We start from the raw sequence: 13,513 nt of genomic DNA, 5'->3' as shown, positions 1-13,513 counted from the left end.
TCCATTTTTAAATATCTCGACAGGTATCAAACATGCTTTGTGCATAAATCATTATTGAGTGCTTTTTCATTTGAAGAAATTTGTAATTGCAGCAATATCACCATCAGCCACGAACAATTGGTGGTAATAAAGATATCAAGGATGAGTCATACCTCATACAGGGCGTTTATGTTTGTATGTATTTATTTTTGGAGCAACGTGCTAAAAATACAGTGGGTTGCACAGGGAGATGGTTGGACTGTTATTGCTCAGAGGCAGCCTGGAGTCTTTGGTCTCCTGGGTTGTCATGGAGACCATTGTATTTTGCCTCTCCCGTGATTGGTGCTGCCGGGTTGAGCAAGTATATGCTATTTCTGTCGTTTCCAACACCTTCAGCCTGCTGTCTTTCTCTGCCCTCACTCACATACAAGTGTTCTTGTTTCCCTCCTATTGTTATCTTTTCCCATTCCATTAATCCCTTCAATGACAGTCAGCCCACTAACTGTCTTTCTGGATGTCTAGCTAATGATCTATTGATTAATCGGTGCTGCGATCCCATGTAAGCTGCTGTACTTGTTGTGTGCAAACAAAGCGAGGAAGACTTGTGTCAGTGCACCGAAAACGTGATCAAGCCATTCATTCCTGGCATCTAGACTCATCTTTTAGTCGTGGATCCTGATCAACCAACAACATCTCTGAGCCCTTGTGGCTGTGTTTTCCCTTGAGCAAAAAGTTACAAAAGAGGGGTCTCCTGTGCCTGAATGCGTTGCCTTGCAACCCCCCTATGTCTCAGGGCTGGTCTGTCAATATGCTTTGTTTACATGGCAGTGGAGCTAAAACAATACATTCTTTCAGCTAAGCTTACATTACAATCATATTGTTCTCATAAATGTTTGTTTTCTTTAAAAGAACTCACCCTTGTGTTGTAATAACTAAATATATGTGGTTCTTGCACTAAAAAATGAATGAGACTAGACTAAAATTGTCTAATTGCAAGTCCTGCAGTCTTGTTCATCATTCTATCAATTATTCATAAGAGTTTTATTATAATTTCTTCTCTAGGTGAGTTTTACTCTCACAGAAAGAGAGTGTTCAGTCCTACAGAGCGATTCAGTTTGTAAGTTTGTAGCCCTAAAACCCTGAAGAGAATGGCTTCCCTTGGGAATTTCTAATGGGTTTTTAGATTAGCCGTTTTTGATTTATTAGTAAAGGACTGCGGTGAACATTACTTGAAGAGACATTTACTCATAAATTACTCAGTCATACCTCAGCACACATGAACATGAGTCCATGTGATTTTATACAATGTCATTGCTACGGAAGTATTGTCAGTTTATGTGATTTGTAAATTATACACAGTGTTTAAGTTTTGTTATAGAACAAAATTTATTTTTAAATAAGGATACTTATTTAAAAAATTACAAACAGGCAGCGCACCGACATGTATCGCGTTTGTGCTTCGGGCATCCCAAGTTTGAGTCCTGGCTCGCTTACCTTTCCAGATTCCATCCCCCCCCTCTATCTCCTGTCCACTTACTGTCCTAAAGGCATAAATATGGCAAAAATAAATAATAATAATAATAATAAAAACAGGTTTAAGTTGGTCACATTGCTTCAGTGCATTGCCCAATATAAAGTTGCTAAATTTGAAAGTCACTTCTTTGTAAGTTCTGCTTCATACACCATGCTATTGACAATAGACAGTGGACTTTTTTGTCTGTGGAATTTTGCCAGAATGTCACTAATGTGACCAAATTTCAAGTCTTGAAAAGGCAAGAAATGCCTTAAAGGTCCTGTTCTTTGTGATTCCATGTTTTAAACTTTAGTTAGTGTGTAATGATGTTGGTAGAGTATAAATAATATCTGTAAAATTCTAAAGCTCAAAGTTCAATGCCAAGCAAGATATTTTATTTAACAGAATTCGCCTACAAAAAAAAAGACCTGTTTTGACTACATCACTCTATTTCCTGCAGTAATGATGTCACTAAAACAGTTTTTTGACTAACCTCCGCCCACAGGAATACACAAAAATAAATACACAGGCGTGGTCTTGTTGCGTTCCGACGGAGAAGAGGAAGAGTTGCGTTTGCGTTTGTCGCCGAAACGCTGTTATTTTCATCTCAGAGTCCAATCATCTTTGTTTTGGCTTCCCAGGGACGCTGTACTTGGAGATTAATGGTTACAATTTATGTTTAACTCGTTTCCCGAAAATTATAATCCACATGTAAAACTATGTGCAGCACATTTTGCTGAGGACAGCTTTCTCAATCTCAATCAGTTTAGCACAAAGATTATTCCTGAAAGATGGAGCAGTTCCCTCTTTGTCTGGAGAAGGCGTTGTTTATGGATCACAACCGGTAAGTGTATTTTATTATTTAAGTTGTTGCGTTTAACAGTTTCTGTAACTTATTACACAAAGGGCAACGCTGTTTAGCTTTGTTAACTAGATGGTAGGGCTGTGCAAAAAAATCGAATGCGATTTCATGTGCATCTCGTCAGTAAAAACGCTCCTGTGAATATAAGTACATCTCCAGCACATGCTTCTCAAAACTAGGCCAATCGTGTTTCCAGCAGGGGGGCAGGGTTTCATATTTTTTTGAAGTACCCCTGGGCGCCGCCATTGGCTAGCGGACCCCCACCTGCTGTTAGCATTCCATTGAATCCCATTCATTTTGGCGTCACTTTGACAGCGAATAACATTTAAAGACTCCATTTGTCCATTAATTATTTCTAAAGAAACATGAAAATGTATAAAAGCTTCATTACCTTGTATCTTACGTTATGGTCCTGTTGAAGCAGTTTTTGTAAAAAATAGGCTAACGATTGCGTCATAACTTGCGACTCTCTGTCGCACAGTGGAGAAATTACCGTATGGACAGGAGGAGAAGCTCGCAGGCAATCTTTTACTGTCTATGAGGCTATCGGGGGGACGTGGAGGCATTAAGTCAAGGGAGATAATTCATCAGAATACCTTCCAAAATTTGCTCCTGTTCACGCTCACCTTCTCTGGAAGATTCAGTGGGTGATTCAGATTTCTCTTGGCACAGCGTTTAGAAGATTTACAGGTTGCTCACATGACATCTATGTCATCAAGCTTAGTTTGAGTCTGCGCAGTATGCCCGACCCCCAGGAAGTGCGTGCTTCTAATTGACTTGTCTCCGTTGAAACCAATGGGGTTGCTGTGTCCATTTCTTTGACTGTCTATGGTTTCCAGGAGGGCCGCGTGCGCTAAGACGCTGTCGAATCACAACACAGGAACCTCTGGCACAATCAGAATTTGTCACGTATTTCTGAAGGAGGGACTTTGTAGAACAAGGAAGTCATCAGCCCGTTTTTATGACAGTGAAAACAGCGGTATACAGATAGGTGAATTGTGTGAAAAATACTGTGTTTTTTTTCGACGTGAAACATGAACACATGTTATATTGCACACTGTAAACACAATCAAAGCTTCAAAAAAAGCACAAAAAAACGGGACCTTTAAATCACAAAGAAGCAGATTAGAGTGCAACCAGTTTTTCTTTGAGTGTTATCCAAAACTTCAGTGTGAGTTTGATTTCAGTGGATACTTTGAGCTTATGTTAGAAGTTAGGCATTGTTTATCTGATGCTAATAAATAAGAGGAAAACAAGGCATCAGGTATTTGTTTATTTGGTGCTGTAGTTTGTCCGGTTTGCTGAAATAAATACACGAGTCATTCATTTAAGACAGCTCCATATGCGACAAGAGTTTCGTGTCCAGTGGTGTCAGCTGAATGTTTTCTCTCACTTTTGTGCTTGTAGCTGTTTTAGTGATTTTTATACAATATCTTGCATCCTAGATGATTCCTGTGCAAAGCTGTGCTAGAAAGGTATATAGAACCACTTACTGAAATGCAACGTTCAGACAGACATGGCTGCTATGTTTCTGTACGCTCATATGCAAATAAGATTTAACTGCCATAAATTTGCTGCACACTAATGTTTGCCCCAATAATTTGACGAGGAAATTCCTGCTGAAATTGAAATTTAAAGACAACAATTAAAATGTCAGAACACCCTAAGATAGAGTCAGAAAATGAACTTTTAAAAATATATCTTGCTGACAAAGAAACTGTATGGATATTTTATGTCTGCATATTTTTTAATTATGTTTTTTTATGCACTATTATGGGTACGCTATTTTACCTAGACACACTGCATGAAATACCTCAACTAAATGCTCAAATAAAAAAAAACTAATTTAAAATGTTTTTGTAATATATTCTATTCTTTCAATATTCTGTAGAACAAATAACGGTTTGATTTAAAAAAAAAAAGGCCTATTAACTCCTCTTCATATTAAATATACATTTTAATTGAACTGATTTTCATTTGACACACAATGTCCTCCAAAACCCGGTTTTAGAATAATTTCTTGTGTTTCTCGCAGTCCCTTTGCACCTTTGGCAGATTTTGCAACCACAAAAAACAATAATGAGGGTCTCATGAGAGGGCTTTTAACGGTTTGGACATATAGAATAAACCCTAGCCCAAATAAGAGATTGAATGAGAAAAAAGCAACACCCCATGGCTCCCAGAAACCCGAAGTGACACCGTAAGGCACTGCAGCCCATGTGTGCGAGCGTATGCGCCTCAGGGCCTTCAGACGAACGCATCAGGAACGGGAGGGCACTAGGACCTGGTGAAGCGAGGAGGGTTGCCTGCCTGCATCCCTGTCTCCTCTCCATTCTGCTCTGCAGTTGCCCTGTGTGCATGTGAGGGAGAGCACATGTTTATGTGTATTTGTGTGGATGTGTGTGTGTCGGAAAAGGGGCGAGAGTGGGTTTCATACATCACCGCCTAAAGAGAGACCGCTTTTTTGTTATCTTTCCGTCTTCTCGGCAGCGTGAACATCAGCCTGACCACCTGGACCAGCCGCCTGCCTGAAGCATCGCTGACGGGGGAGGGGGCGATATCTCTCTCTCTGTGTGTGTTTGTGTGAATGTGTGTGTGTGAACATGTGTGTGGGCGGGTGAAAGGGTGAGGGGCGGAGAGATGAAAGGGCCAGGTGAGGAGGGGTATTGGGTATCTCTCTCTCGCTTTCTCGCTCGCTCTCTCTCCCCCTCTTTTTATCCCTCTCTCCCTGTCGCGCGACACTAACCCTGGAAGCTGAAGAGGAGATCCTCGCTGCTGGACCTCTCCACTACAGGTACGTTCTCCCCATCTACATCTCATGGAGCTACGGTTCCTTTAACTCCATACCTCACACCGACGCCTGCTTAAACTTGTGCATCCTAGAAGACATGCATATGTTGTAGAATTTCCAGACGGATGAGTTGGAAATGGGTTTCAAGATCTCGCTCTTGCAGTAAGACGTTTCTCTGGTCTTGCTTTGTAGGCTCCATCACCAGGCAGTGACATGGAGGAATAGCTGTTTGTATATTTTTTGTAGATTATAAACCAGAGGTTGCCTTGAATGAAGGTGTTGACATACATGACATATGTGTAATGTAGCACTGAATCAGCTCACCTCAGGGGATTATGGGAACTGTTTGGAAGCAGACAATGAACTGGGCGGTCGTTGGGGTGATAGTGGATTATTTAGGTGATGACAGCAGACATCATGTTTAGAAGTGTGGGCTATTAGTTGTAAAGTGCAAGCACTGGTCACCCTGAGGGAGGAAAGGAGAAGAAGAAGAAGAAGAGAGGGGGAAAACACGAGGTTTTTGAACAACAGAGCTAGTTTTCATCGCTGTAAATACTGAGTCATGTGCATATTACAGGGTCATATGTTTCTCAGTTGGCAGCCCCTGAGATTGTCAGTTGCTTGCCGATTTTTGTCTCACAAAGTACAGGAGGGTTCACAGAAAGTCGACCGTTTTAAAATGCATTTGCTGTCTTCATCTTGGCCCTGCAGATGCATTTATGAGCATGAACGCTAATCCCACTCCTTTCCTATAGAAAGCACAGGTTGTTTTTAACCCCCTAAAATTAATCAAACCCACAAATGAAACCCCCAGAAACTGTTTCTCATCATGTGCATGAACATTAGAATCCTCACAGGCTGATGATTGCAAACTTGCATAGAAATGTTTTTCATGTTGATAATTTACAGTATGGCATGACATGGGTATTGGATATGTAGGTTTCTAGATCACAGATCTTGACATAATGAATTAGTATTTCTCGGTAGTGCTCAGTATGGAGCTATAGTGACCGTAAACCAAAATCAAAGCTTGTAAGAACTTAAAAATCTTAAATAGTTGGTTTTATTATTCAAATAGCCTATTATATTTAATATGACTCGACTGGAATACATTAGGCTCTGCCAATGAAAGTGACTTTTTAAATCACAAATGTAGAAATGGGTCCTTACATGTAAAGTGTGCACCACTACCGTTTGTGTCCAGGTGGTCGAAAGTCTCAAATAAAAAAATAGTTTATATTCATTTTAAAAGTTCAAACAACTGAGTTGTCTTTTTAAAATTTCTTGTAAATAATTCAGTTTGACGGAAACCTTATGGATCTGATATTTGTTTAGTTAGGTCTAGATAGTGTGATCGTAGGTCTGCTTTGTCTAGTTAGGATTAGTAATATATGAATTTTTAAGAAAAGATGCAATAATGCAATAATGTTTATAGAAGTCACTGTAAAAACATTTATATTTCAAATAAATGCTTTTTTTAAAATTTATTTTTTATTCATCAAACATTCTGGGGAAAAGTATCACAGTTTCCACAAAAAAAATTAAGAAGCACAGTTCTCAAAATGTATAATAATAAGAAGTGTTTCTTCAATACCAAATCAGCATACAGTATTAGAATGATTTTTGAAGGATCATGTGACACTGAAGACTGGAATAATGGCTTCTGAAAATTCAGCTGTGCAATCACAGAAATAGCATTACAAAATATTTTACATTTTAATAATAATTCACATTACTGTTTTTGTTTTATCTTGATCAGATTGATGCAGCCTAGGTGAGCAAAGAGACTTTAGAAACATCAAACAGTCATACCAACCACAAACCACTGAATGGTGGTGTAAACATGTTAATATGACTACAAGAGATAGTTCACCCCAAAAATTACAATTCTGCCATCGCTTACTCATGTTAATGTCATTTCATTCCTGTATGACTTTCTTTGTTTTGAGTAACATAAAAGAAGATATTCTGGAGAATGTTGGTCACCAAACTGTTTTGTTTACATTGTATAAAAAAAGAGAAAACTCTAATCTTGTTCCACAGAAGAAAGTCAGTCCTACAGGTTAGAAACGACATGAGGGTGAATAATACACTGTATGAACAATTTGCATATTTAGGTGAACTATCTAACTTTGGAAGTGCGTGCTTGCTCAGAAAGACAAAGAGTATGCTTCATGTGTGTTAATCCTTCAAAAAATGTATTAGCTTTCTGTCATGGACAGTACACTCGAAAGCTTACTGCAGCTCAATTATAACTGTGCATGTAAATGCAGTCTATTTTGTGAAAGAACCTTTTGTGAAAGTTTATGCACATTTAACTGTGACAGAAGGAAGTATTTTAACCACAAATTACACTTCACCTTTAAGGTAAAACTTCCTGTATTCACTTTTAACAGTGCTGGATTGCCTAGCACAACTAAAATCCCAGCCTAGTGGTATCCTAATGGTTCTGGCCTAGTTATGTAAACATCACAAGAGGTTACCTGGAAATGTATTGAGTTGACCAATAACTATTGTGTCATTGAGCCCCTTCATCAGATCTAAAAGTAGTTTTTTCATTCTTTGAAAGTATGTTTAGTCATTATTATCCTGTGAATGATGTTCAGAGCTTTTTTTCACCTTTTTTCACTTTGTATTTATATTTACTCATTTTGTTCAAAACCTGTATGATTGTTTTGTGGAAACATGTCTCTGTATTTCTGTCCATACAATGAATGCCAATGGGGTCCAGCTGACAAAAACAGTTGAAATAATCTTCAAAATATCTTTATGTGTTCCACAGAAGAAAGTAAGTCATATAGAAATGGAACAACACAAGGGTGGCAGAATTTTTTATTTTGGATGAACTATCCCTTTAACTCCAAATACCCTACTATTTTGAGCTTTGGATTTTTTTAATGCTAACTTATAAAAAATAAAAAAAACATTCTAAAGCACGGAAATCTTATGATGAAGAAGAAGGGTAAACGTTATCATTATTATCATCACAATCAAGCTCATCATAGTCATGTGGATAATCATGCCACTGTAGCTCTAACTGCTTTGAGATCTTCTAGGTACAGCCTTCACTACTACAATCAATCAGTAAACCATGAGATCATTGTAGTCACAAGCCTCGGGCAGAAAACACAGAGATGTCCTAAAACAACAGTTTATAGCTGAATTAGAGATGCTTTTGAGCTTGTCACAACACTGACCACATTGTATCACAAGGGAGAGTTTGTGCCCTCAGAGAAAAACTGGATGGATTGAGGATGTGGAGAAACAAAGCTGGTCCAGTGTTTTTACAGTAAAATATGATATTGTAAATTTGAGAAATGATGCATGTGAATTAGTGTGCAAGGTGAGGTCATGACCATAAACACAGAGCACATGATTGCCAACAGTGTAAAGAGCTTTAAAGGGTGCTTTGGCTGAACCCCACCAAACTCGGGTCGAAGGTAGACCTCCAGGTCCCCTATCCGACGCCATGTGTAGATTTCATTATTGAATTTGATTCCGAATCATAATTTTGATTCATTTTGACTTGATTCCAATTTCCAATTCCATTTGGGCATATATTTTAGTAAAAGAGGTTTTAACCTCAATGTGTCTTCCTGTTTAAATTAAGGTTAAGAAGTTATAATAATCCATTTTATTTACATATGAATGTATGAAAATGCAGTAACTTGCAAGGATACCTTATTGCTGATTTAATAACTGCTATAATGCATTCAGTAAGTAAATTTAATGAAGGATCCTTCAGACTGATTCAAACATTAACTCTTAATTGTTATTATTTTTTTGAATGATTGATTTAAATGACCTGCTATTGGGTGGGTGATATACCGGAAGACACAACTGACTGGTAGAAATTTGTCAGTCATTAGAGATTTTGGACTATCGTCTCAGTCACGATTACACCATCAAGTGATGTTGCTGTGCTACGTTGGCATGAAAACTTGTAGTTTGCATGTGTTTTTAAGCATTACAGTCATAAAACAAGTGATCTTAAACCACTGAAATGCAATCAGCCGCGAAAGAGAACTCATTTTGCAGTATACAGTGCTTATTTTTACCACTTTATAGGCCTTGGAAAGGTTAAATACACACACTTGTAGGTCAAAATGCCTGTCTTTGTAAAGTATCCCCATAAACACAAACAAAATTTAGGTCTTAAGTGGAAGCAAACTGAGAAAGAAAACACATGTTTAACACTATATTCAATCTAGGCAGCTCTTAAAGTGACAGTAGTCTAATATTCCTGCTGTCTGTCATGCATGTTAACAAAACAACAAAACCGAGAAAGACTCTCACTGCTCTTGACTAAATCACTTTTGTTGCTTTGATCAGAAGAAACTGTAGTTTTTTGGTGCTATTGCTTGTAATTATTTTCTTATTCTTATTTAATCTTCAGTGAGCTTGTTTAAAAAAAAAATAACTGGCTAGTAGTAGTTTTTTTGTGAGGTTTTCACTGGTAACAAGAATTATGACCTTTCTATGATATCAAAAAAATATGATCAAATAATTATGTCATGATATATATTGTTACCGTGAAATAAAATTACTCATATCATGAAATAATATTTTGGCACATCACCCAAACCTAGACCAGATAATGAGAGTCAGTTGTTTGAGAATTGGACTACACTAGTTTTTTGATCCGCTAAACTGAAACAGTTTGTGAACTGGATTGTTATTACTGGCAGCCTGTCAGGACTCAATAGAAACACACATTGTACCACATTCAATTAGGACTGCAAACTTGAGTAAAATATAATTTATTTTGTCTTGGTGACCATATTAGGATTTTAAGAATAGATATCAAGTTTGTTTAAATGAATATCGCGATTAATTGCAAAGTCAGTATTTTTATCCTTAAAAGTTGTTTGCTAACATTATTGTCTCTCTTCACAGTCCCATCATGTCTCATTTGGTGCTGCTGGACTTAGAGCACAGTCGAGTTCCAGGGATTTCAGAGGAGAATATTTGAAGTCCGACCTCTACCAGCATGTCGTAACGCCGACAGAACTCCCCCATTGAACGGTACTGCTGGATGCCACTCTTCAGCAGGGGAGAATGGGTGATAGTCCCATGAGAATCACCTCCGCCCACAATTCTCATTCCATCCTCTCATGGAGCATACAGCCGCCTTCAACACAACGTGGAACATCACCCACACCACCTCTTGGCGTCCAAACACAACCCAGCCTAGCGCCTCAGGACTGAGTGAGCCCAGAGATGGACACCTCTTGCAGACGCTCGGCCTGTGCACCATGCTCCTGATGGACGTACTAGCTATAGTGGGCAACTTAGCCGTAATGACAGTCATCGCCAGAACGCCGCGACTACGTAAATTTGTGTTCGTCTTCCATCTCTGCCTGGTGGATCTCATCGCGGCCCTGGTGTTAATGCCTCTGGGTATGCTGTCAGGTCAGGGCTTTTTCAACAAGGCTCTTTGTCAGGGTTACTTGTGTCTGAGCGTGGGACTGATCAGTGCTGCTATCCTCACTATCTCAGCCATCAATGTTGAGAGATACTACTACGTCGTTCATCCCATGCGCTATGAGGTGAAAATGACTGTAGGGTTGGTGGTTTCAGTTCTGATTGGAATATGGATCAAAGCCATCCTCATGTCCGCGTTTCCTTTACTCGGCTGGGCGCTCGATACAGAGGAGCCGGGAATGGCTGTGGGGAAAGTTATGGGGAAAATCGTTGAACCAAAGTGCTGCTCGCTTTACTGGATGGAGGAAGGGCCCCAACGACTGGTATTCATGGTCCTTTTTACCCTGATGTACTTCCTATGTCCTGTCCTCATCATCTTTGTGGTGTACTGCAACATGTTTAAGGTGGCCAGGGTTGCCGCCATGCAGCAAGGGCCAGTCCCCACTTGGATGGAGACTCCCAGGCCGCGCTCTGAATCTCTGAGCAGCTACTCCAGCATGGCGGCCAGCCTCAGCGGAGCTCGAACCACCCCCCAGAGGACTTTCAGCGGGGGCAAGGCTGCGGTGGTCCTAGTCGCTGTAGGAGGTCAGTTCCTTGGGTGCTGGCTGCCTTATTTCTCCTTCCACCTGTACTGCGCCGTCATGCCGTCCTCTCACGAATCCCTCGCACGCATGGCCCAGCTGGAGGACGTCTTCACTTGGATCGGGTACTTCTGCTTCACCTCCAATCCTTTTTTCTACGGCTTTCTGAATCGGCAGATCAGGGAAGAGCTGGCCAGAAACCTGGCCTTCGTTTTTAAGTGGGGGCATCCTGGTGAAGAAGAACAGCTGCCCAGTCGAGAGGCTTCTATCGAGGAGAACTTTCTCCAGTTTCTTCAGGGCACAGGTATGCGGCCAAGGAATTCCCAAAGCATCTCCATCCCTCAACAGGAGGAGGACAATCCTCTCTCCACCGAGCTCCACCAGCCATCTGTTGACTTCCACATTCCTGGCCAGATCATGGAGGAGACCTCGGAGTTCATAGAGCACCAACACATGAACGACCTTAATATATCAGACAATTGTATCAAGACAAAATCGGAAATGCAAGGTTGATATTTTCAGATGTGACATCTATATTTAATGTATCATATATTGTTTCTCTGTTTTACCACAGGATCTTTTTATACTCTGCCGACAAGTTTGTATATAGCTTGTTTAAAATTTTTGGTTGGTTTCTGTCATACCCAAACATATTTTTTTCATTAGAGAAGATATGTTGGACTGATGAAATTACCTCATTTCAACACATTACCACTAGACAGAAACTTATTTATATAGATTCAGCAACATTTGTCCGAACAATGTAACACGGAAGCAACATTGTGACGTCGAATCTGTATTCAAAAAGCGGTATGAACCGCAAGTGGTCAATGTTACAAACTTTTAATGCTCCTAATGTTAATTCAGACAACAAATTAGTATAAAATTGGTTAATAACTAAATATTATTGTACCAACAAAATTTGGAGCATGCACTAATATTGAAGCAAGGTATTTTGTGTGGTGGGTAGATTTTAATTCTTTAGTTGCCGTAAAATTATGGCTGTCATATTTTGAATATTTTGTTTTTTCTTCAAAAATGAATTAAAACATTGAAACACATATAGTCTGTGGATGTTGTGGTGTACAAGGGCTTTCATCCTTTCTATCAATAGTACTGTTTAAAAGTTTGGGGACATTAACATTTTTATTAATTTCATTAATATTACAGAATATATATATTGAAATATTTTGTAATATATATAATTTTATATATTTTTAAAATATAATTTATTCCTGTGATTTATTTATGTGATGAGCACCAAGTGATTATTTGATTTCATGTTGAAAACAATGTTTTTGTAGAAACATTTGCTTTCAGGATTCCTTGATTGCAAAGTTAAAATAACATTTATTTGAAATAGAATTTTATTCTGTAACATCATAAATGTCTTTACTGACAATTTAATGCATCTTTGTTAGATAAAAGTATTAATTTCTTCCTATTTCCCCAAAGTATTGAACAGTATACTCCAATCCAAAAAAAGTTTACACGCCGAGTTGTGTTATTCAGGTCATTTGAACATTGAAGGATATGTAAAAGAACAACCCTAGCAGAACGTGATAAATTCCCAAATTGTAAAAAGTTCTGAACATTTATCAAGGTGCACATTCATGCAGCAAGCCTTGCTTATCATCCATAAAGAGATAATCTCAGATTGGAAAAAAAAGGTGAAGTGTGTTTACAGAGAGTCAAATCTGTGTTGGTTTATTCAGTCACATTTTCCAGAACTTGTGACATGAAGATGGCGGCTTCCACCTCGGGGCCTTGGGTTTGCTCAAGCACCTGATCCACAACATGGCGAGGGACAATCAGATAGTCTCTGACAAAAGGTTAACAATCGGGTCAGCTGCAAACATGTGCCACTACAGATGTCCTTTTAGATTTAGTATTCTCCACCCACTCCCAACTCTGGCAACACTGCTATTATTATAATTTTTTCATTTCTTACATACACCTACTACACCTGCGTTGTTTCACTCATTAGCAAGTTTCACATCAGATCTGAATCATCAGCTGAGTTCTCAAATATTGGTAGAAAATGATGGGACTTAATTTCTCTCTCCTCACTGCAGGGACCATAAAAAGTCCAGACAGAGATATCAGCCAGTTCAAAAACAGAACAGTTTATGCAAAATGTCTTAAAATTAGTTTAAGATAAGATACAGATACACATATTCCTTATTTTATATAATCAAAATATTAAAGTAGCTGTACAGACTGTTTAATCTTTTGGACATGCATGGTAATATTTTTAGGAATGAAAAAAGTTTATAACAACAAGATAATATTCTAAACAACCTTTGCATTATTAAAAAAAGGTTTTTGTTTCTTTATTGTTCTTGTGATACAGACAAGACTCA

The 13,513-nt window shown here is 38.7% G+C and overlaps 1 protein-coding gene across 1 annotated transcript; it reads left to right on the top strand.

Moving 5' to 3' along the window:
• Positions 1–4,654: 4,654 nt before the first annotated feature.
• Positions 4,655–11,728, top strand: LOC113107608 (G-protein coupled receptor 61-like). Its single transcript, XM_026270233.1, has 2 exons — positions 4,655–5,148; positions 10,042–11,728. Exon 2 carries the CDS (start codon positions 10,260–10,262, stop codon positions 11,661–11,663), a length of 1,404 nt encoding a protein of 467 aa, XP_026126018.1. The 5' UTR covers positions 4,655–5,148; positions 10,042–10,259; the 3' UTR covers positions 11,664–11,728.
• Positions 11,729–13,513: the final 1,785 nt, after the last annotated feature.

This window comes from Carassius auratus, chromosome 8, assembly GCF_003368295.1.
Source record: "Carassius auratus strain Wakin chromosome 8, ASM336829v1, whole genome shotgun sequence".
Taxonomy (NCBI): domain Eukaryota; kingdom Metazoa; phylum Chordata; class Actinopteri; order Cypriniformes; family Cyprinidae; genus Carassius; species Carassius auratus.
This window is presented reverse-complemented; position numbering and strand designations above follow the sequence as displayed.

Coding starts and splice junctions, on each gene's coding strand:
- LOC113107608 (XM_026270233.1), top strand. CDS start 10,260: ATGGAGCATACAGCCGCCTTCAACACAACGTGGAACATCACCCACACC.